This window comes from Ranitomeya imitator, chromosome 7 (genome assembly GCF_032444005.1).
Source record: "Ranitomeya imitator isolate aRanImi1 chromosome 7, aRanImi1.pri, whole genome shotgun sequence".
Classification (NCBI taxonomy): domain Eukaryota; kingdom Metazoa; phylum Chordata; class Amphibia; order Anura; family Dendrobatidae; genus Ranitomeya; species Ranitomeya imitator.
Genome location: NC_091288.1, coordinates 142,298,268 through 142,320,874, shown reverse-complemented (window position 1 = coordinate 142,320,874; position 22,607 = coordinate 142,298,268). Strand labels below are relative to the sequence as shown.

Sequence of the window (22,607 nt, the reverse complement as noted above, 5' to 3'; positions counted from 1 at the left end):
CTATATTCCATCATAATAAATACCCAGATCTACGTCCTTCTACAGAACCTAATAATTGTATGATACAATATTGTTCTGCTCCAGGAAGACATCCAGGCCTCTCTTGAACCCCTCGACTGAGTTCGCCATCACCACCTCCTCAGGCAAGCAATTCCAGATTCTCACTGCCCTAACAGTAAAGAATCCTCTTCTATGTTGGTGGAAAAACCTTCTCTCCTCCAGACGCAAAGAATGCCCCCTTGTGCCCGTCACCTTCCTTGGTATAAACAGATCCTCAGCGAGATATTTGTATTGTCCCCTTATATACTTATACATGGTTATTAGATCGCCCCTCAGTCGTCTTTTTTCTAGACTAAATAATCCTAATTTCGCTAATCTATCTGGGTATTGTAGTTCTCCCATCCCCTTTATTAATTTTGTTGCCCTCCTTTGTACTCTCTCTAGTTCCATTATATCCTTCCTGAGCACCGGTGCCCAAAACTGGACACAGTACTCCATGTGCGGTCTAACTAGGGATTTGTACAGAGGCAGTATAATGCTCTCATCATGTGTATCCAGACCTCTTTTAATGCACCCCATGATCCTGTTTGCCTTGGCAGCTGCTGCCTGGCACTGGCTGCTCCAGGTAAGTTTATCATTAACTAGGATCCCAAAGTCCTTCTCCCTGTCAGATTTACCCAGTGGTTTCCCGTTCAGTGTGTAATGGTGATATTGATTCCCTCTTCCCATGTGTATAACCTTACATTTATCATTGTTAAACCTCATCTGCCACCTTTCAGCCCAAGTTTCCAACTTATCCAGATCCATCTGTAGCAGAATACTATCTTCTCTTGTATTAACTGCTTTACATAGTTTTGTATCATCTGCAAATATCGATATTTTACTGTGTAAACCTTCTACCAGATCATTAATGAATATGTTGAAGAGAACAGGTCCCAATACCGACCCCTGCGGTACCCCACTGGTCACAGCGACCCAGTTAGAGACTATACCATTTATAACCACCCTCTGCTTTCTATCACTAAGCCAGTTACTAACCCATTTACACACATTTTCCCCCAGACCAAGCATTCTCATTTTGTGTACCAACCTCTTGTGCGGCACGGTATCAAACGCTTTGGAAAAATCGAGATATACCACGTCCAATGACTCACCGTGGTCCAGCCTATAGCTTACCTCTTCATAAAAACTGATTAGATTGGTTTGACAGGAGCGATTTCTCATAAACCCATGCTGATATGGAGTTAAACAGTTATTCTCATTGAGATAATCCAGAATAACATCCCTCAGAAACCCTTCAAATATTTTACCAACAATAGAGGTTAGACTTACTGGCCTATAATTTCCAGGTTCACTTTTAGAGCCCTTTTTGAATATTGGCACCACATTTGCTATGCGCCAGTCCTGCGGAACAGACCCTGTCGCTATAGAGTCACTAAAAATAAGAAATAATGGTTTATCTATTACATTACTTAGTTCTCTTAGTACTCGTGGGTGTATGCCATCCGGACCCGGAGATTTATCTATTTTAATCTTATTTAGCCGGTTTCGCACCTCTTCTTGGGTTAGATTGGTGACCCTTAATATAGGGTTTTCATTGTTTCTTGGGATTTCACCTAGCATTTCATTTTCCACCGTGAATACCGTGGAGAAGAAGGTGTTTAATATGTTAGCTTTTTCCTCGTCATCTACAACCATTCTTTCCTCACTATTTTTTAAGGGGCCTACATTTTCAGTTTTTATTCTTTTACTATTGATATAGTTGAAGAACAGTTTGGGATTAGTTTTACTCTCCTTAGCAATGTGCTTCTCTGTTTCCTTTTTGGCAGCTTTAATTAGTTTTTTAGATAAAGTATTTTTCTCCCTATAGTTTTTTAGAGCTTCAATGGTGCCATCCTGCTTTAGTAGTGCAAATGCTTTCTTTTTACTGTTAATTGCCTGTCTTACTTCTTTGTTTAGCCACATTGGGTTTTTCCTATTTCTAGTCCTTTTATTCCCACAAGGTATAAACCGCTTACACTGCCTATTTAGGATGTTCTTAAACATTTCCCATTTATTATCTGTATTCTTATTTCTGAGGATATTGTCCCAGTCTACCAGATTAAGGGCATCTCTAAGCTGTTCAAACTTTGCCTTCCTAAAGTTCAATGTTTTTGTGACTCCCTGACAAGTCCCCCTAGTGAACGACAGGTGAAACTGCACAATATTGTGGTCGCTATTTCCTAAATGCCCAACCACCTGCAGATTTGCTATTCTGTCAGGTCTATTAGATAGTATTAGGTCTAAAAGTGCTGCTCCTCTGGTTGGATTCTGCACCAATTGTGAAAGATAATTTTTCTTGGTTATTAGCAGAAACCTGTTGCCTTTATGGGTTTCACAGGTTTCTGTTTCCCAGTTAATATCCGGGTAGTTAAAGTCCCCCATAACCAGGACCTCATTATGGGTTGCAGCTTCATCTATCTGCTTTAGAAGTAGACTTTCCATGGTTTCTGTTATATTTGGGGGTTTGTAACAGACCCCAATGAGAATTTTGTTACCATTTTTCCCTCCATGAATTTCAACCCATATGGACTCGACATCCTCATTCCCTTCGCTAATATCCTCCCTTAAAGTGGACTTTAGACAAGACTTTACATAGAGACAAACCCCTCCTCCTCTCCGATTTTTACGATCCTTTCTAAACAGACTGTAACCCTGTAAGTTAACTGCCCAGTCATAGCTTTCATCTAACCATGTCTCGGTTATTCCCACTATGTCAAAGTTACCTGTAGATATTTCTGCTTCTAGTTCTTCCATCTTGTTTGTCAGGCTTCTGGCGTTTGCGAGCATGCAGTTTAGAGGATTTTGTTTTGTTCCAATCTCCTCACTGTGGATTGTTTTAGAAATGTTCTTACCTCCCTTCTGAGTATGTTTTCCTGGGTCGTCTTTGTTCGAGTCTAATGTTTTTCTTCCCGTCCCCTCTTCTTCTAGTTTAACGCCCTCCTGATGAGTGTAGCGAGTCTTCTGGCGAATGTGTGTTTCCCAGGTTTGTTGAGGTGTAGTCCGTCTCTGGCGAGGAGTCCATCATACCAGTGATTCACACCGTGGTCCAGGAATCCAAATCCTTGTTGTCTGCACCATCGTCTTAGCCAGTTGTTTGCATCAAGGATCCTGTTCCATCTCCTGGTGCCATGCCCGTCTACTGGAAGGATAGAAGAAAAAACTACCTGTGCATCCAGTTCCTTTACTTTCTTCCCCAACTCTTCAAAGTCCTTGCAGATTGTCGGTAGGTCCTTCCTTGCCGTGTCATTGGTGCCAACATGTATCAGAAGAAATGGGTGGACGTCCTTGGAGCTGAAGAGCTTTGGTATCCTATCGGTCACATCCTTGATCATCGCACCTGGAAGGCAGCATACTTCTCTTGCAGTTATGTCCGGTCTGCAGATGGCTGCTTCGGTGCCTCTCAGTAGTGAGTCTCCCACCACCACCACTCTTCGTTGCTTCTTGGCTGTACTTTTTGCTGTCACTTGTTGCTGTGTGCCCTTTTCTTTTTTGCTTGCTGGTATTGCTTCATTCTTAGGTGTGCCATCTTCATCCTCTACAAAGATTTGATATCGGTTCTTCAGTTGTGTGGTTGGTGATTTCTCCATGGTCTTCTTGCTTCTTTTGGTCACATGCTTCCACTCATCTGCTTTTGGAGGTTCTCTGACACTTTTTGCACCTTCTGTGACCAGTAGAGATGCTTCTGTTCTGTCTAGAAAGTCTTCATTCTCTTTGATGAGTTTCAAAGTTGCTATTCTTTCTTCCAGACCCCGCACCTTTTCTTCTAAAAGGGCCACTAGTCTACACTTCTGACAGGTGAAATTGGATTCTTCTTCTGGTCGATCTGTGAACATGTAGCACATGCTGCAGCTCACCATGTAGGTTGTCACATCTGCCATGTTGCTCCTAGATCCTGCTGACTTGCTGTGTGTTTTCCTTCTTGTGTAATCTACTCAGCCAAGCTCTCTTGCAATAATGTCCTACAGGCAAAAATTCGCGGTTTGGTGATGCTTTCGAAGCAGCTGGTCCCGGCTGTACCCAACGATCTTCTAGCTTAGGGAGACTTCGCTTCTCCCAGAAGGCACCTGGAATATGCAAATTAGCCTCCTAAAGCTTGAATCCCTGGTTTGGTGATGCTTTCGAAGCAGCTGGTTCCGGCTGTACCCAACGATCTTCTAGCTTAGGGAGACTTCGCTTCTCCCAGAAGGCACCTGGAATATGCAAATTAGCCTACTAAAGCTTGAATCCCTGGTTTGGTGATGCTTTCGAAGCAGCTGGTCCCGGCTGTACCCAACGATCTTCTAGCTTAGGGAGACTTCGCTTCTCCCAGAAGGCACCTGGAATATGCAAATTAGCCTCCTAAAGCTTGAATCCCTGGTTTGGCAAAGAGACCCTGAATCCAACCATGTATCCCTTAGTTTATTGGGTGCAACGGTTTTGACAACAGAGTTTTTAGATTTAGCAATGCAGCAAACCGTAGAAAGCTGCCCCCACCCACCCCAGACTCTGTGTACATACTCTATTGAAATTGGGCTTCTTGTCACAGGAGGGGCGGAGTTGAACTAGAATGCATGCGATGCTTTTGTCCAGACCATGATAATCACCAGTTGATAAAACCTTAGTTGTAAGCAGGCAGCACACAGCCTAACATGTGATACATCATTGAAATCTGTGTTTTTAACCCTTACCTGCTGACAGATTCCCTTCCAACACCGCTGTCATTGTTTAATGCATGCCAGCAGAGTGGCACATCGTTGTATGTGCTGTAATCGCAAACTCCCATCCTGCTGATATCCCAATACTGAGCCGCTGCTGACGTATGGGTCCCTGTTACTGCACCTACTGTGTGGTACACAAACAATGTTCATCTTGGTGCCCCACATAGTATTGCCACAACTGTGTTTCTTATAAAGTAAAACGTATTCTTTATGCCTTCTAGATTATAAAAACAGACTGCTAGAATGTAGTAATTCCCTGTGCAAGTGCCCTTGAAAACAATGCCCACATTTTAAGCAGGAAGTGTCATCTTAACACTAATAATGTCCCCTGAGACTTCCCCTGTACACAGTGTCACCACAACTCCCTTATACACAGTATGATGTCCCTACAGTTCCCCTCTGTACAGTATGATATCCCCACATTTCCGCTCTATACAGTATGATGTCCTACAGTTCCCCTCTTTACATTATGATGTCCCTACAGTTCCCCTCTATACATTATGATGTCCCTACAGTTCCCCTCTGTACAGTATGATGTCCCTACAGGTCCCCTCTATACAGTATGATGTCCCTACAGGTCCCCTCTATACAGTATGATGTTCCTACAGTTCCCCCTGTATACAGTATGATGTCCAGTTCTCCTCTATACAGTATGATGTCCCTACAGTTCCCCTCTATACATTATGATGTCCCTACAGTTCCCCTCTATACATTATGATGTCCCTACAGTTCCCCTCTGTAGAGTATGATGTCCCTATAGGGCCACTCTGTACAGTATGATGTCCCTACAGGTCCCCTCTATACAGTATGATGTCCCTACAGGTCCCCTCTATACAGTATGATGTCCCTACAGGTCCCCTCTGTACAGTATGATGTTCCTACAGTTCCCCCTGTATACAGTATGATGTCCAGTTCTCCTCTATACAGTGTGATGTTCCTACAGTTCCCCTGTATACAGTATGATGTCCAGTTCTCCTCTATACAGTGTGATGTCCCTACAGTTCCCCTCTATACAGTACGATGTCCCTACAGTTTCAATCCACGGCCTACATAACAGAGATCAGCAGTGCAGGGAGAATTTTGTCCCTGCTCCGCTCCAGAGTTTAACTGTTTCGACACACTTTGATTTTCTGAATCGTGGACTCTAACCACACAGCTTTCGGTGACTTTTATTATTAAACATGAGATACGATTTGGTGTTTGTTTTCTGACAAGCGTCTCTGAGTAAACCCTCTGGCATTTTCTGTTTGTAATTTTTAGGAAAACTTTGGCTTTGATAAAATTGAGGTCAGAGATAATGGAATTGGAATTAAAGCAGCAGACACATCTGTTATGGGCATCAAGCATTATACGTCTAAAATATCTAGCTATGAAGATTTAGAAACCTTGCAAACATATGGGTTTCGTGGGGAAGCCCTGGGTTCAATCTGCTCAATTGCTGAGGTAAGTTGTGGAAATTAGTTGTAAAAAAGTTTGTCTCAATATGGTTTTCAATTGTCGGACTGTAGGAGTCAGCTGCTGTGTATCTGCCAATACACAAAATGTTTATCAATCACTAAAGGGATATTCTCAACAGAAGAAATTGCTTAAATTAGTTGGTTAGCATGAAAATAAGCAAAATTACAATTTACCGTATATACTCGAGTATAAGCCGACCCGAGTATAAGCCGACCCCCCTAATTTTGCCACAAAAAACTGGGAAAACTTATTGACTCGAGTATAAGCCTAGGGTGGAAATGCAGCAACTACCGGTGAATTTCAAAAATAAAAATAGATCATTATTTCCCCATAGCTGTGCCATATAGTGCTCTACACCATTCATATTTCCCCATAGCTGTGCCCCATATAGTGCTCTGCACCGTTCACTGTGCCCCCTAGCTGTGCCATATACAGTGCTCTGCACCGTTCACTGTGCCCCATAGCTGTGCCATATACGGTGCTCTGCACCGTTCATTGTGCCCCCTAGCTGTGCCATATACGGTGCTCTGCACCGTTCACTGTGCCCCCTAGCTGTGCCTTATACGGTGCTCTGCACCGTTCATTGTGCCCCCTAGCTGTGCCATATACGGTGCTCTGCACCGTTCATTGTGCCCCCTAGCTGTGCCTTATACGGTGCTCTGCACCGTTCATTGTGCCCCCTAGCTGTGCCTTATACGGTGCTCTGCACCGTTCATTGTGCCCCCTAGCTGTGCCTTATACGGTGCTCTGCACCGTTCATTGTGCCCCCTAGCTGTGCCTTATACGGTGCTCTGCACCGTTCATTGTGCCCCCTAGCTGTGCCTTATACGGTGCTCTGCACCGTTCATTGTGCCCCCTAGCTGTGCCTTATACGGTGCTCTGCACCGTTCATTGTGCCCCCTAGCTGTGCCTTATACGGTGCTCTGCACCGTTCACTGTGCCCCATAGATGCTCCACATTAATCTGTGCTGCCGCTGCTACTGCTGCAATAAAAAAAAAAAAACACATACTCACCTCCCTTGATTGCAGCTCCCAGCGTCCGGTCCCGGCGCCTCCATCTTCCCGGCGTCTCTGCTCTGACTGATCAGGCAGAGGGCGCCGCGCACACTATATGCGTCATCGCGCCCTCTGCCTGATCAGTCAGAGAGCGCAGACGCCGGGAAGATGGAGGCGCCGGCCGGGAAGATGGATCGGCGCCCGGCGGCTGGAACGAGGACAGGTGAATATGCTATACTCACCTAGTCCTGGCGATCCTCGCGCTGTCCCCTCCTGTCTTCGGCGCTGCAGCTTCTTTCTCTATCAGCGGTCACCGGCACCGCTGATTAGAGAAATGAATAAGCGGCTCCGCCCCTATGGGAGGTGGAGCCGCTTATTCATTTCTGTAATGAGCGGTCCCACGTGACCGCTGAAGAGAGGAAGAAGCTGCAGCGCCGAAGCCCGTGGGACGGCAGGGACAGCGCGAGGATCGCTGGGACTAGGTAAGTATACCTCAGCACCCTCACCCCCTCACCTGCCGACCCCACCGCTACCGTGACTCGAGTATAAGCCGAGGGGGGCACTTTCAGCCCTAAAATTTGGGCTGAAAATCTCGGCTTATACTCGAGTATATACGGTACTTGCTCTTTTTGTCTGTTGTCATTTTCCTGCAGTGATAGCTTTTGACTTTCATAGTGTACAGCTGGTTTCCACGGAGCTCGGTCACTCGTGCCTTCCCAGACTGTGGCAGAGAGTACATAGTGGTTGCATGCCTGGAGAGGAGTTCACTCCTTATATACCGGCTATCTCTCTCCAACCCGCTGATTTGCATGCTCACGTCCCTCTAGCTCCCCTACCTTTCAGCTTCTGACAAGCTGCTCTTATAAATCTTGCAAAATCACCAGCCCCCAAAATAGTCTCCTTCCAGAGTAGTTCTCCTTATCACAGCTCTCACTTTCTGGAGCTGTGTGCATGTTCAAATGCCATATTATCTCTGTGTAAATACAGATTCTTAAAATTCCACTAAGGCTACGTGCACACGTTCAGTATTTGGACAGTATTTTACATCAGTATTAATGAGCTAAAATCAGAAGTGGAATAATCAGAGGAAAAGCATAATTCAAACACGTCACCACTTCTGGATTTATCACCCACTCCTGGTTTTGGCTTACAAATACTGATGTAAAATACTGACCAAATACTGAACGTGGCCTAATACTACAACTCTACTTCCCAGAACTGTCACTCAAGGAGGAGTGCATTGCGTTGAGCTACTCAAGAGACAACTTGAGAATACCCATTTTCCTTAATGCTATCAAATCAATGAAATGCCATATTTTATGTGCCATCTGGTGTTATATCCCAACGCATCAGTGACTATAACATGATATCCTTAAAAATTGATGTGCAAGCCGGTGGTGTAATTCACTTGCGCGGCTGATAAGGCTACTTTCACACTAGCATTTTCTGCAATCCGTCACAATGCGTCGTTTTGCAGAAAAAACGCATCCTACAAAAGTGCTTGCAGGATGCGTTTTTTCCCCATAGACTTGCATTGACGACGCATTTGCGACGGATTGCCACACGTCGCATCCGTTGACCGACGGATGTGTCGTGCTTTTGCAGACCGTCGGGAGCAAAAAACGCTATATGTAACGTTTTTTTGCTCCTGACGGACCGCTTTTTCCGACCGCGCATGCGCGGCCGGAACTCCGCCCCCACCTCCCCGCACCTTACAATGGGGCAGCGGATGTGCCGGAGAAATGCATCCGCTGCCTCCATTGTGCAGTACGTTAAACGCTAGCGTCGGAATCTCTCCCCGACGCATTGCAACGGGGAGATTCCGACGCTAGTGTGAAAGTAGCCTAACACTCAAGGCAGAAGTAAAATCGAAGGAGTTTAATATTACAAGTTTTTAAAAGTCAACGCGTTTCAAGATTCTACATGAGCTCTTCAACATTTGGTTTTTGTCCGGATGAAGAGGTCATGTAGAACCTTGAAACGCGTTGACTTTTAAAAACCTGTAATATTAAACTCCTTTGATTTTACTTCTGCCTTGAGTGTTATCAGCAGCGCAAGTGAATTACACCATCGGCTTGCACATCAATTTCTCTGGTCTGTATTTGATCGGTGTCTTGCGGCAGCTCTACATATACCTGTTTCATGTTGCTGGCTTGGAACTATACCAGGTGAGTGGTTCCACATCTCTTATTTATCTTTACCATTGGATAAGACCCTATTGCGCTTCTTGTCTCCTAGTTTTCTCTCTAATAATATCCTTAAAGGGGTTTTCCCACAAGCAAAGTTAATTTTAATCAATAGATCTTGGAATAATAATAATTTCCACAACTTGATATGATTAATAAAATGTTCTTGTGCTGAGATAATCTTATAAATGTACTGTGTAATGGCTGTGTCTGACCGTGCAGGAACATGGATCCCCGTGCAGGGGATCACAGCAGATTCATACTGTGAGGTAAAACACTTCCCTTCCTGTTTTATCACATGAGCCAGTCCCCCTGAGCTCATAATAAATCAAGTTAAGTTACCGTCACACTGAACGATATCGCTAGCGATCCGTGACGTTGCAGCGTCCTGGCTAGCGATATCGTTCAGTTTGACACGCAGCAGCGATCAGGATCCTGCTGTGATGTCGTTGGTCGCTGCAGAAAGTCCAGCACTTTATTTCGTCGCTGGACTCCCTGCAGACATCGCTGAATCGGCGTGTGTGACGCCGATTCAGCGATGTCTTCACTGGTAACCAGGGTTAACATCGGGTTACTAAGCGCAGGGCTGCGCTTAGTAACCCGATGTTTACCCTGGTTACCAGCGTAAAATTAAAAAAACAAACAAACAGTACATACTTACCTTCCGCTGTCTGTCCCCCGCTGTGCTTCTCTGCACTGGCTGTGAGCGCCGGCCAGCCGGAAAGCACAGTGGTGACGTCACCGCTCTGCTTTCCGGCCGCTGTGCTCACAGTCAGTGCAGGAAAGCACAGCGCCGAGGACAGACAGCGGAAGGTAAGTATGTAGTGTTTGTTTTTTTTACTTTTACGATGGTAACCAGGGTAAACATCGGGTTACTAATGTGACGCCCAAGAGACCGGGGTACCCAGCACCGGACCAATGGGGTCTGTCTCTTGAGGGGGGTGTCACGGGTGGCTTGACCCGGTGCTGTGGCCTCAGGCAATGCACAGTGTAAAGGGTATCGTGAGGGAACAGGCACTTACTTGATCAGCAGCAGGTTCTCCCAGCGGTGATGATCCCAATCCTGGATAGATGGCTATTGTCCAAATGAAAGACTGAGGCACTGAAACGTTTAACCAGTTTACTTTAACAAAAAAGGATTTACAACCAGTCCTGTCACCGGAGTCTGTATGGGAACTCTGAGTTACTTTGACCCTGCCGGGGTCTTCGCCTCTTATTGTGCGCAATTTCTGTGTGGCCCTGCTGCTGTATGTGAACTGGCTGCCGGCCCAATCTGTCCCCTCCGGGTCCTGGTTCGACGGGCAACCCGAGTCCTTTTATCGGCTTACCCCCTCCAGGAGTACCGCTGAACTCTGTGTCTGTTGCTGCGTCCGACCCTAGTGAAGCTGATATCACCTCACGTATTTCCGGTTGCTGTATTATATGTAATGAATACAGCCACGGATCCGGTATCCGTCTTTGCGCCTGTTCTGGGTAGTGATTAATGCTACCCGGTTCTCACAATGTCCTTTTTCCCTATCCCTCTTCTCCTCAGGCCGGTGATTTAGGCCTGGTAACAGTCACAGGGCTGTTAGAGATTCAACTGTATGACCTCTCACTATCAGCTCCTTAGCCCAACTGCCAGTTCTTCTCTCAGACCAGAATGGATCAAGGGGAGTCTCTGGAGCTCCCCCTTCTGGCCGGAGGTGGTAGTGCAGTCTTGCTATTTTAGTATTTGCATTTACTGTCAGTAACTATTTTTGTGGCAAATACCCCTAGGGGTGCCACACTAAGCGCGGCCCTGCGCTTAGTAACCCGATGTTTACCCTGGTTACCGGCATCGTTGGTCGCTGGAAAGCTGTCTGTGTGACAGCTCTCCAGCGACCAAACAGCGACGCTGCAGCGATCGACATCGTTGTCGGTATCGCTGCAGCGTCGCTGAGTGTGAAGGTACCTTAAGTGAGGTGGGAGCTCCTGCTGAGCTTCTATGTCACTAACTTGATTTATCAGGAACTCAAAGTGCTGGAGAAACAATTGCTCAAGTGATAAAATAAGCAGCTGGGCTTGATTTAGCATATGTACCTACTACTCAGGAGATCTCTAGTGATTAGGTATGTTGTCCAGCTTGGAACAGATAATTAACCTCTGTTTACTCCTTATGTGCCATTGCAAATTTCTGACAAGTGGCATTTACATTTGTGTGAAAAAGTGTTTGTCCCCTTCTTGATATCCTATTCTTTTACATGTTTATCATGCTTAAATGTTTCAGATCACCAAACATATTTAAATATTATTCAAAGATAACACAAGTAAATACAAAATTCAGTTTTTCAATGATGGTCTTTATTATTAAGGTAAAAAGAAATCCAAACCTACAGGGCCCTGTGTGAAAAAAGTGATTGCCCCCTAAACCTAATAACTGGTTGGTCCACCCTTAGCTGCAACAACTGCATTCAAGCATTTGCGATAACTCACAAATAAGTCTTTTACAACGCTCTGTAGGAAGTTTGGCACACTCATCTTTGCAGAATTGTAATAATTCAGCCACATTGGAGGGTTTCCGAGCATGAACTGCTAAGTGCGCTTCAGCTTGAGGTCACAACCAGTTGGCCGGACATTCTCATTCAAGACTTTTTGGTAAACCGCAGCATTCATGGTTCCATTTACCAGAACAAGTTTTCCAGGTTCTGAAACAGCAAAACAGTCCCAGACATCACCATATTTTACTATAGGTATGATGTTCCTTTTCTGAAATTATGTGTTACTTCTACCCCAAATGTATTGGGACATACACCTTCCATAATGTTCAACTTTTGCCTTGTTAGTCCACACAGTAGTCTCCCAAAAGTCTTGGGGATCATCAAGATGTTTTCTGGCAAAACTGAGAGGAGCCTTTATGTTCTTATTGCTCAGCAGTGGTTTTAGTTTTGGAACTCTGCCATTAAGGCCATTTCTGCCCAGTCTCTTTCTTATGGTGGAGTCATGAACACTGAACTTAACTTAGGAAAGTGAGGCCTGCAATTTTTTGAATATTGTTGTGGGGTCTTTTGTGACCTCTTGATGAGTCGTCGCTGCTCTCTTGGGGTAATTTTGGTTGGCCGGCCAATCCTGGGAAGGTTCATCACTGTTCCATGTTTTTGCCATTTGTGGATAATGGCTCTCACCATGATTCACTGGACTCCCAAAGCTTAAAAAATGGCTTTATAACCTTTTCCAGACTGATAGATCTCCGGTATTGAAGATGTTTTGGTCTACTTAATTTTGTCAGGCAAACCCCAATTTGAGTGATTTCTTGATTGAGAACAGGTGTGGCAGTAATCAGACCTGTGTGTGGCTAGGGAATTTGAACTCCGTTTCCCAAAATTGTGATAAATCATAGTTAAAGGGATTGTCCGTAGTGATGTGCGATTATACTCGTTACTCGAAATTTCTCGAGCATGCTCGGGGGTCCTCCGAATATTTTTTAGTGCTCGGAGTTTTAGTTTTTCTTGCCGCAGCTGAATGATTTACATCTGTTAGCCAGCATAAGTACATGTGGGGGTTGCCTGGTTGCTACTTATGCTGGCTAAGAGATCTAAATCACTAAATCACTCAGCTGCGGCAATAATTATTATTATTTATTGTTATAGCACCATTTATTCCATGGTGCTTTACATGTAAGGAGGGGTACACATAATAAAATCAAGTACAATAATCTTAAACAATACAATACAATAAAAACTAAATCTCCGAGCACTAAAAAATACTCGGAAGACACCCGTGCGTGCTCGGGAAATCTCGAGTAATGAGTATATTCGCTCATCACTAATTGTCCGCTACTAGGACAACCCCTTTTTGAACTAAATATTTGGCCTGATAGAAATAAAAAACCTTATACTCGTCTACCATGCTGACACCATTCCCACTGTATCTGCACTCAGTGCTGGGATCACCTGTCACAACGCGGCTCGAAAGCCCCAGGTAGACTGAGTCAGCGCTGGCGTCACTGTCCTCGCCTATGTACCGAATTGAACATGAAGAGGACGTCAAGAGTCAGCTACAGCCCGGACTTTCTATTCTTGTTCAAAACGTACCTAGGTGGGAACAGTGACGCCAGTGCTGATTGGGCGCAGGGGTCACGTGTCACAACTTCGCACGAGAGCTGACACCGTGGGAACTGCACTGGCACGATAGGTGAGTATAAGCTTTTTTTATTTTATTATAGTCAAATATTTAGTTCAAGAAGGCGTTGTCTGTTATGAACAGGTAATTCAGAACCACAATGGACATTGAAGTTCAGAGCACACAAAGTGACCTGACAATTACCAAAAACAAAGGACGAGCTCTGAGACGTGGGAAATCTGCTGACCGCAATCCCTAATCCTAACACACCACACTAGAGGTAGCCGTGGATTGTGCCTAACGCTCCCTATGCAACTCAGCACAGCCTGAGAAACTAACTAGCCCTGAAGATAGAAAAATAAGCCTACCTTGCCTCAGAGAAATTCCCCAAAGGAAAAGGCAGCCCCCCACATATAATGACTGTGAGTAAGATGAAATACAAACACAGAGATGAAATAGATTTAGCAAAGTGAGGCCCGACTTACTGAATAGACCGAGGATAGGAAAGATAGCTTTGCGGTCAACACAAAAACCTACAAACAGCCACGCAGAGGGGCAAAAAGACCCTCCGCACCGACTAACGGTACGGAGGTGCTCCCTCTGCGTCTCAGAGCTTCCAGCAAGCAAGAAAAACCAATATAGCAAGCTGGACAGAAAAAATAGCAAACAAAAAATAACACAAGCAAAACTTAGCTTATGCAGGATAGACAGGCCACAGGAACGATCCAGGAGGAAGCAAGACCAATACTAGAACATTGACTGGAGGCCAGGATCAAAGCACCAGGTGGAGTTAAATAGAGCAGCACCTAACGACTTAACCTCATCACCTGAGGAAGGAAACTCAGAAGCCGCAGTACCACTATCATCCACCAAAGGAAGCTCATAGACAGAACCAGCCGAAGTACCACTCTCGACCACAGGAGGGAGCTTGGCCACAGAATTCACAACAGTATCCCCCCTTGAGGAGGGGTCATCGAACCCTCACCAGAGCCCCCAGGCCGACCAGGATGAGCCACATGAAAGGCACGAACCAGATCGGCAGCATGGACATCAGAGGCAAAGACCCAGGAATTATCTTCCTGACCATAACCCTTCCACTTAACCAGATACTGGAGTTTCCGTCTCGAAACACGAGAATCCAAAATCTTCTCCACTATATACTCCAATTCCCCTTCAACCAGAACCGGAGCAGGAGGATCAATAGATGGAACCACAGGTGCCACGTATCTCCGCAACAATGACCTATGGAACACATTATGGATGGAAAAAGAAGCTGGAAGAGTCAAACGAAAAGACACAGGATTAAGAACCTCAGAAATCCTATATGGACCAATGAAACGAGGCTTAAATTTAGGAGAGGAAACCTTCATAGGAATATAACGAGATGACAACCAAACCAAATCCCCAACACGAAGTCGGGGACCCACACAGCGCCTGCGGTTAGCGAAACGTTGAGCCTTCTCCTGGGACAAAGTCAGATTGTCCACTACATATAATGACTGTGAGTAAGATGAAATACAAACACAGAGATTAAATAGATTTAGCAAAGTGAGGCCCGACTTACTGAATAGACCGAGGATAGGAAAGATAGCTTTGCGGTCAACACAAAAACCTACAAACAACCACGCAGAGGGGCAAAAAGACCCTCCGCACCGACTAACGGTACGGAGGTGCTCCCTCTGCGTCTCAGAGCTTCCAGCAAGCAAGAAAAACCAATATAGCAAGCTGGACAGAAAAAATAGCAAACAAAAAATAACACAAGCAAAACTTAGCTTATGCAGGATAGACAGGCCACAGGAACGATCCAGGAGGAAGCAAGACCAATACTAGAACATTGACTGGAGGCCAGGATCAAAGCACCAGGTGGAGTTAAATAGAGCAGCACCTAACGACTTAACCTCATCACCTGAGGAAGGAAACTCAGAAGCCGCAGTGCCACTCTCATCCACCAAAGGAAGCTCATAGACAGAACCAGCCGAAGTACCACTCTCGACCACAGGAGGGAGCTTGGCCACAGAATTCACAACAGTTGTCGTAGTAGTGACCAGTCCCAGCAGTTTGTTTTAAGGGGGGTATGCAATCACTTTTTCACACAGGACTTTGTAGGTTTGTGTTTCCTTTTCCCTTAATAATAAAGACCTTCATGTGAAAACTGATTTGTGTTTACTTGTCTTCTCTTTGTCTAATATTTAAATTTGTTTGGATTTCTGAAACAGTTAACTGTGACAAACATGCAAAAGAACAGGAAATCAGGAAGGGGGCAGACTCTTTTCACCCAACTGTATAGCCCACAAATCGATGGCTGCGCAATTCCACGCTGCCATCGGTACCTCTGTGATGCGATTGAGGGTTATCGATGGGTTATTTTTGCAGCCAGGAGCTTGATGAAGGACTTCCTGCCTTAACTCTGCTGCTGTAATTTATCATGCTGTACACTGGTCAAACAATTGCTGGTCCAATTCTCTTTAGAGGCCTAATAAATAAAGGGAACAAGTTTTTAAAAATATATAAAAATTTGAATCTTCCCCTTTGTTCACAATTAAAAGTAAAGAAATAAAAGCAAAATTGAACAGAAAAAAACACATGTGGTATTGATGCTTCCATAAAAGTCTAATATGTCAAAACCTCAAATTAACCCAAACGAAAAAAGTGATAAAGACAAAAAACACAAAACATCATCATAATTGTTTTATTTTTTTGGTCGCCGCAACACTGCAAAAAGAAAAGAGAATTAATGGAATAAGAAGCATTCAAAACGTGTGTAGCCTAACATAGTATGACTAAAAAATGTCAGTTCACCATGCAAAAAAAGGACTCACACACTTCTCTACATGTAAAAATTACAGGTTTTGGAAAATGATGACAAATTGTAAACAAGAAAGTTTTCCCATTTTATTTCACCACTTTAACAAACAAACAAAAAAAACTTTGCAAGTTTGATATTGCCACAGTTGTATTGACCCAGTGAATATTACTGCAATGTCATTTTTGTAGCAAAATTATCTTTGTAAAAAAAACATTAGAAAACTATGGCAGAATTGCATTTTTTTGCGCAATTTCACTATACTGTATTTTGTTCCCCCGTGCGTTGAATGGTGAAATGAATGGTGTTATTCAAAACCACAACTTCTCCTGCAAAAAAAAACCAAGCCCTCATAAGGCCATGGCTGTGGAGGTGAAAAATGAAAAAGCTCTGGCTCTTACAAGAAGGGGAGGAAAAAGCTGAAGTGCAAAAATGAAAACCTCCCAGTCGGGAAAGGCTTTAGGAGTATCCCCTCCCCCCCCCCCCCCCAATTCTTCAATGAATCTTTGTTTTTTCAATAGCTCTATGTGCAGAAATCCACACACGGACACCTGCTTGGCTGCTATCAGTGAGGTTGTTAATGGTTGTCTGAGAAAAATTCTGCAGCACTAAATGCCCTTAGGCATGTAAAACATCAAGATCCGCTGCAGGCAGATCCCTCTCCAGTTGCTGTCCAAGACACACCAGCTGTGCTTGATGGAAGGCTCACGCCTACTAGACCGGTTCTGCCCAGGAGTGTGCATATCTGACAGCCATTGCCAGGGCAGAGAACGGCGAATCCTAGACGGGTCCTGCCAAGGAGTAAGCATATCGCATACCTGACTGCCATTCCCGGGGCAGAAAATGGCAAATGGTCGCAGCGCACAGTGCCAGCACTCGGAGCATTCACAAGTCTGCAGTCACTCAGAGTGACTACAGACTTTTTATTTTAGACCGGACATCTGCCTTGTGTATGTGCACACAAGGCAGATTTGCCTGCTGAATTTTCTGCACAGAATCTGCACGTTTTGGCAGAAAATGCATTTAAAAATCTGTTGCTGATGTGGATTTGATGTGTTTTTTCATGCGAATTTGTATGCGTTTTTGTAACCTAAATAAAGATCTATTATTTAAAAAAAAAAAAGAATTGTGATGTAATTTCTTTGTCCAACTCCATGGAAGAATAATGTTTGCACACACACACAGACAGATAGATAGATAGATAGAGAGATAGAAAAAAATGGTACATAAATATTTAAAGACATACACACAAAATCTGCATGCAGTATCTTAAAAAAAAAAAAAGTTGTTGGCTCCCGCGCAATTTTCTGCGCCAGAGAGGGAAAGCCGGGGGCCAATATTTCTAGCCTGGGAAGGGAGAAATACACATGGCGCTTCCCAGGCTATGAATATCAGCCTGCAGCTGTATATTTAGCCTTTACTGGCTATTAAAATAGGGGGACCCCAAAAAATTTACGTGGGGCCCCCCTATAATTTATAACCAGAAATGCTATACAGACCGCTGCGGGCTGATATTCATAGCCTAGAAAGGGGCCATGGTTATTGGCCCCCCTGGCTAAAAATACCAGCACCCAGACACCCCAGAATTGGCGCATCTGTACGATGTGCCAATTCTAGCACTTAGCCTCTCTCTTCCCACTACTGTTGCATATGGGATAATAAGGGGTTTATGTCACTTTTGATTGTAAGACGACATTAAGCCTGGTTAATAATGGAGAGGTGTCAATAAGACACCTATCCATTATTAATCCTATAGTTATTAATGGGTTAAAAAAAGACACAGCCAGAAAAAAGTATTTTAATGAAATAAAACACTACACACTTTTTCATAATTGTTATTCCATGCCTAATCCAATCGAAGCCATTGATTACCTGCAAAAAATTTTTAAAAAAACAAACACAAATACTACTTGTTCCAACGTAGTCCCTCTTTAATAACGAGTGTCCCACGACGATCTCCCATATAGAGTGGTCACATCAGCAGATGTGACCACTGTATAGGGCCTCCAATGACACACTGACTGGAAATAACCCTACCACAGTGTATCGTCAAAATAACAAAATAACATTGAGGCCAGCATATTATAAACTCAGATAATGGTAGAGTAAAGCGAAAGTACCATATGTAAAATATGCCGAATGGATAATAAAGGGGCCAACTGCCAATAGGAATATACTAAAGAAAAAAAGAAGAGAACAGGCAGCCATATGGTCCCATAAAAAATAACACTTTATTGAAAAACATTAAAATAACACCATACACAGAACAGGGGTACAGTAGGGGATACAGAGGCACCCAAATGGCAAATGCACAAAAAAACAGACCAAAACCAGGTCCAAGGACCGTGCTGCTATGTTATTATAGCATTACATACCATCTCCCCGCATGAAAATGTAAACAGTACATAGTCCAGCAGATCTAGGGCAAGTGCCCTCATAAGGGGGATACACAGTAGGAGTTACGCATCTATCAGCATATGCATAGCGGATGACATACCTCCAAAAAACAGCACAGGTACAAGGAGCGGCGGGCCTGACCCCGACGCGCGTTTCGGAGCGCGCAGCTCCTTCATCAGGGGGTAGCCATACACAGTATGGCACACATATATATGTGCCGCCGACAGGAAGTCAATATAGCGTGCAAAAACGCCCCCATAAGCACAGCCAGGCACCGGGCGGCGCGCGCCACCTCCAACATGGCCGCCGGCACCGGAAACACGTGGGGCCCCACGTGACCGGCGCCGGACGGCAGAAGCAGGCGCGCGCACCAACCCAGACCCCGGCGCGTGCGCACACGAAACCGGGCATCGCGCCGCCATCTAGAAATAGGTATGGAAGGGCGGAAGTGCAGAGTACAATACATATATGATACTGCACAAATTCCCCACAGATAAATGCCATAGAGGGAAATAGATACAGGATCAGTGTACTAATAAACAAGCCATAGAAAACATAAGGAAACAAAAATATGCAAAAAATAAATAATAATTAAATAAGTACACATAACTACAAAATGGACATAAGGCTAGTATTAACAGCCCGAACAACAATCCCTCTTATTCGCGTATAGAACACAACCATATGGGCAATATACAGTTACAAAACGTGCATATAAATACTAAACAAACAAATAAGATAAATGGGCGGAAGCAACAAGCATAAGCATATAAATATATGTATATATACACACAAACAAGCGTGTTAAATATAATACAACAACTATACAAGATAACATTGTAGATGATAACAGGCTCCAAATTTTGACACGCAGACGAACACTGTCAGCAGCATCCTATATATATGATTGCAAACCATCACCACTACATAAACAAAAGATAAAAACGGAATTAAAATCAAATATAAAAGAAAGAACATTCGCCATGGATGACAAAATGATGGAAAATGCACAAGCAAATGTGGATCACAGGAATGGGGCAAAAGAAATATTTTCATTTAACCCGTCAGGGTAAATCGTACGCAGTGTCCAGATCCACCTTGACTCAAGTTGAGCAAGGCGTTTGGACAACCCACCGCCACGAATATTAATGTTGAGTAAATCTATGCCACGCACCCTCAACGACGCTGCATCGCAGGAGTGGAAGTCTCTAAAATGTCTTGGTAGTGTTTTGAGAGTGGTAACATCAAGACATGTGGTTGCCGCCTGAATACCGAGCACATGTTCTCTAACTCTGACCTTTAACTGCCTCGTGGTCAAACCAACATATATAAGACCACAAGGGCAGGTGGCATAATATATAACGTATCTAGATGTACAAGTAATACGTTTTTTGATGATGTAATTCTTACTACCGTCAGAGCTAGAGAAAGATGAACAACGCTCAACATTAGGGCAGGCAACACACTTACCACATGGAGAACAACCACTCCGCGCAGCAGCGCCGTCGAGGAACGTTGGCACAGTCTGGCCAACATAGTGGCTATGGGTGAGCTGATCCCTCAAGTTTCTAGCACGCCGAAACGTCATAAGAGGATATTTAGGGAGAAACTTCTTGATTATAGGGTCAGCCTGCAAGATTGGCCAAGCTCTCTTCATTGCCAGTCGCATATCAGCATGCCTAGAATGGTAAGATGTAATAAACCTAATTTGATTACCGCCACTCCGATTGCCAGAATTATCTCCGTAAAGGAGACCATCCCGATCCGAGTGTTTAGCCCGATGATAGGCTTTCTTGAGAACACGCCTGCTGTATCCCCTCGCCAGGAAACGAGACGTGAGTTCACCTGCCCGACTAATGAAATCTGGTTCATTAGAGCAGATGCGCCTCAAACGCAAGAACTGACCCACAGGGATTGCCTTGATCATATGTGGAGGATGACACGATGAGGCATGCAGGAGGGTATTAGTGGCAGTTGGTTTACGGAAAATATCCGTTTGTAGCCTACCCTCCGCATCCCTTTTAATCGTGACATCCAAGTGTATCGTCGCAGTTTACTTTACAGAACTACAGCCATGAGAAAATTCTCACTCTGTAATGCCGTAAGTGACAGGTGACCTCAGGTGACCTGTCGGCGGTGGAGTGATACAGTGCAGAGGATTATTTCAGTCATTGATCTCCGGAGCCCCTGGAGAGCGGTCACATCTGCTGATGTGACAGCTCTCCACCGGAGATCGTAGTGAGACAATCGTTATTAATTGGATTACGTTGGACACAGCGAGTATATTGTTTGTTTATTATTTTAATTTTATTTGCAGATGATCGATGGCTTCAGAGATTAGGTGTATATGGTAAGTATGTACTATATTTGTACTGTATGTTTTGTTTGTTTTTTTTTTAACATTCAACACATTAGCCGGATGATGGGACTACTTTCCCATCATTGGCTAATGGTGTCACTGTAGCAGGGATAACCGGATGGGATTAGTAGTCCCATCGAACGATGCCTGCCTAGACACAGACACAGATTCAAGCAGATCCCTGCACACAGGTACACACACACACAGCTCCGCCCACAAACTTCCCTCCTCCCAATCTGCAGCGTTTCTCGTGCCTGACTCAATGGAAGTCAATGGGTGCAGAAACGCTGCAGATCCGCAAAAAGAAAAAGAATTGACATGCTGTGGAAAATAAAACACTGCAAATCTGCGAAAATTTTTCTGCAGCATGTGCACAGCAAATCTCCATTTCCCATTGATTAACATTGGCTGTGCACTACATTGCGGATTTGATGACAATCCGTGCGGCCAAAAATGCTGCTGATCCTCATCTAAATCTGCATCGTGTGCATATAGCTTTAAGCTAGAAGCACCATTGAAAAACTGTTACTGGAGTAGGTGAGGGTAAGTAAATCTCCGATTTGTAATTTTCACCCATGGGGGTCCTATGAGATAAAAAGCCCTTAATAGTGGAAAACTTCTTTTGAATGATACCTTTAGAAATATAAATCTTCCCTTAAAAAAACAAGTCCCATATGTCTGTGTTGACATAGAAAATGAAAAGTAATGGATCTTAATAGGTGGCGGGTATAAAAAAAAAAATAAAGACGAAAACCAAAATCTGGTTGTAAGATCAATAAGTTAATAGTTGAATTAATCTTTCTTCTGCTCATTGCAATAGAAAGTTGTACTTTATTTTTTTCATCACTATTTTTCAAAAGTGACAATGGAAAATGGCTTCCACTTCATTTCCTCAATTGTTTTCATCAGCATTTCTAAGAATCCTGTTTAGAAATATTGTGATTAAGTTTCACTGTTACTAGTTTGTAATGATTTTAACAGTAGGGTGCAGTGACTAAAAGGGTTTGTTTTTAAAATGTTTGTTTCCACACAATTTTAGGTACATATTACCACAAAGACCGCTACTGAGCCATTTAGCACTGAATATTATTTGGACAATAATGGACATGTTGTATCCCAGAAACCTTCACACCTTGGACAAGGTAATTGCACTGACCTCATTAGTCATGCTTAGCTAATACATAAGTCTGAGAACCGGTTTATAAAGAAGTAAATATAAAATTATCACGCGGCACTCCAATTTCAGTGTCCCGTTACAGCCCGATATCACATTTACTGGAACCTGTCAGCAGGATTGTGCACAGTAACCTACACACAGTGTCAGGTCGGCTCCGTTATACTGATTCCAATGATACCTTGGTTGAAGGAATCTGTCTTGTGGTTGTTGTTTAATCTGTGTTTGTAGTTTTCAGTTAATGAGATTCTTGTGGTTTGGGGCGGCCATATTCATGTGGTGCTCTGCTTACATATTCATCTGTATGGCTTATGACCGGTCACTGATCCCTCACTGACCTGCCCCCTATTTTACATACTGAATATAATATGGTTTGAAAAAGAAAATAACAAAATCACATTCATCAGGCAGGGAG

At 44.0% G+C, this 22,607-nt stretch overlaps 1 protein-coding gene across 8 annotated transcripts in view; it reads left to right on the top strand.

The window, feature by feature from the left end:
• PMS1 (PMS1 homolog 1, mismatch repair system component) overlaps positions 1-22,607 on the top strand; it is a 439,606-nt gene that overhangs the window by 84,678 nt on the left and 332,321 nt on the right. For 7 of the 8 annotated variants that reach the window (XR_011314688.1, XM_069733861.1, XM_069733857.1 and 4 more), the window contains 2 exons: positions 6,000-6,182; positions 22,058-22,160. Coding sequence is in view for 7 of the 8 variants with exons in the window: in XM_069733861.1 (XP_069589962.1) it covers positions 6,000-6,182; positions 22,058-22,160 (286 nt within the window). In the remaining variant the exon portion in view is untranslated. Of the gene's footprint in view, positions 1-5,999; positions 6,183-20,976; positions 21,010-22,057; positions 22,161-22,607 lie in introns of those variants that run through there. The other variant, XM_069733863.1, reaches the window with a different exon arrangement.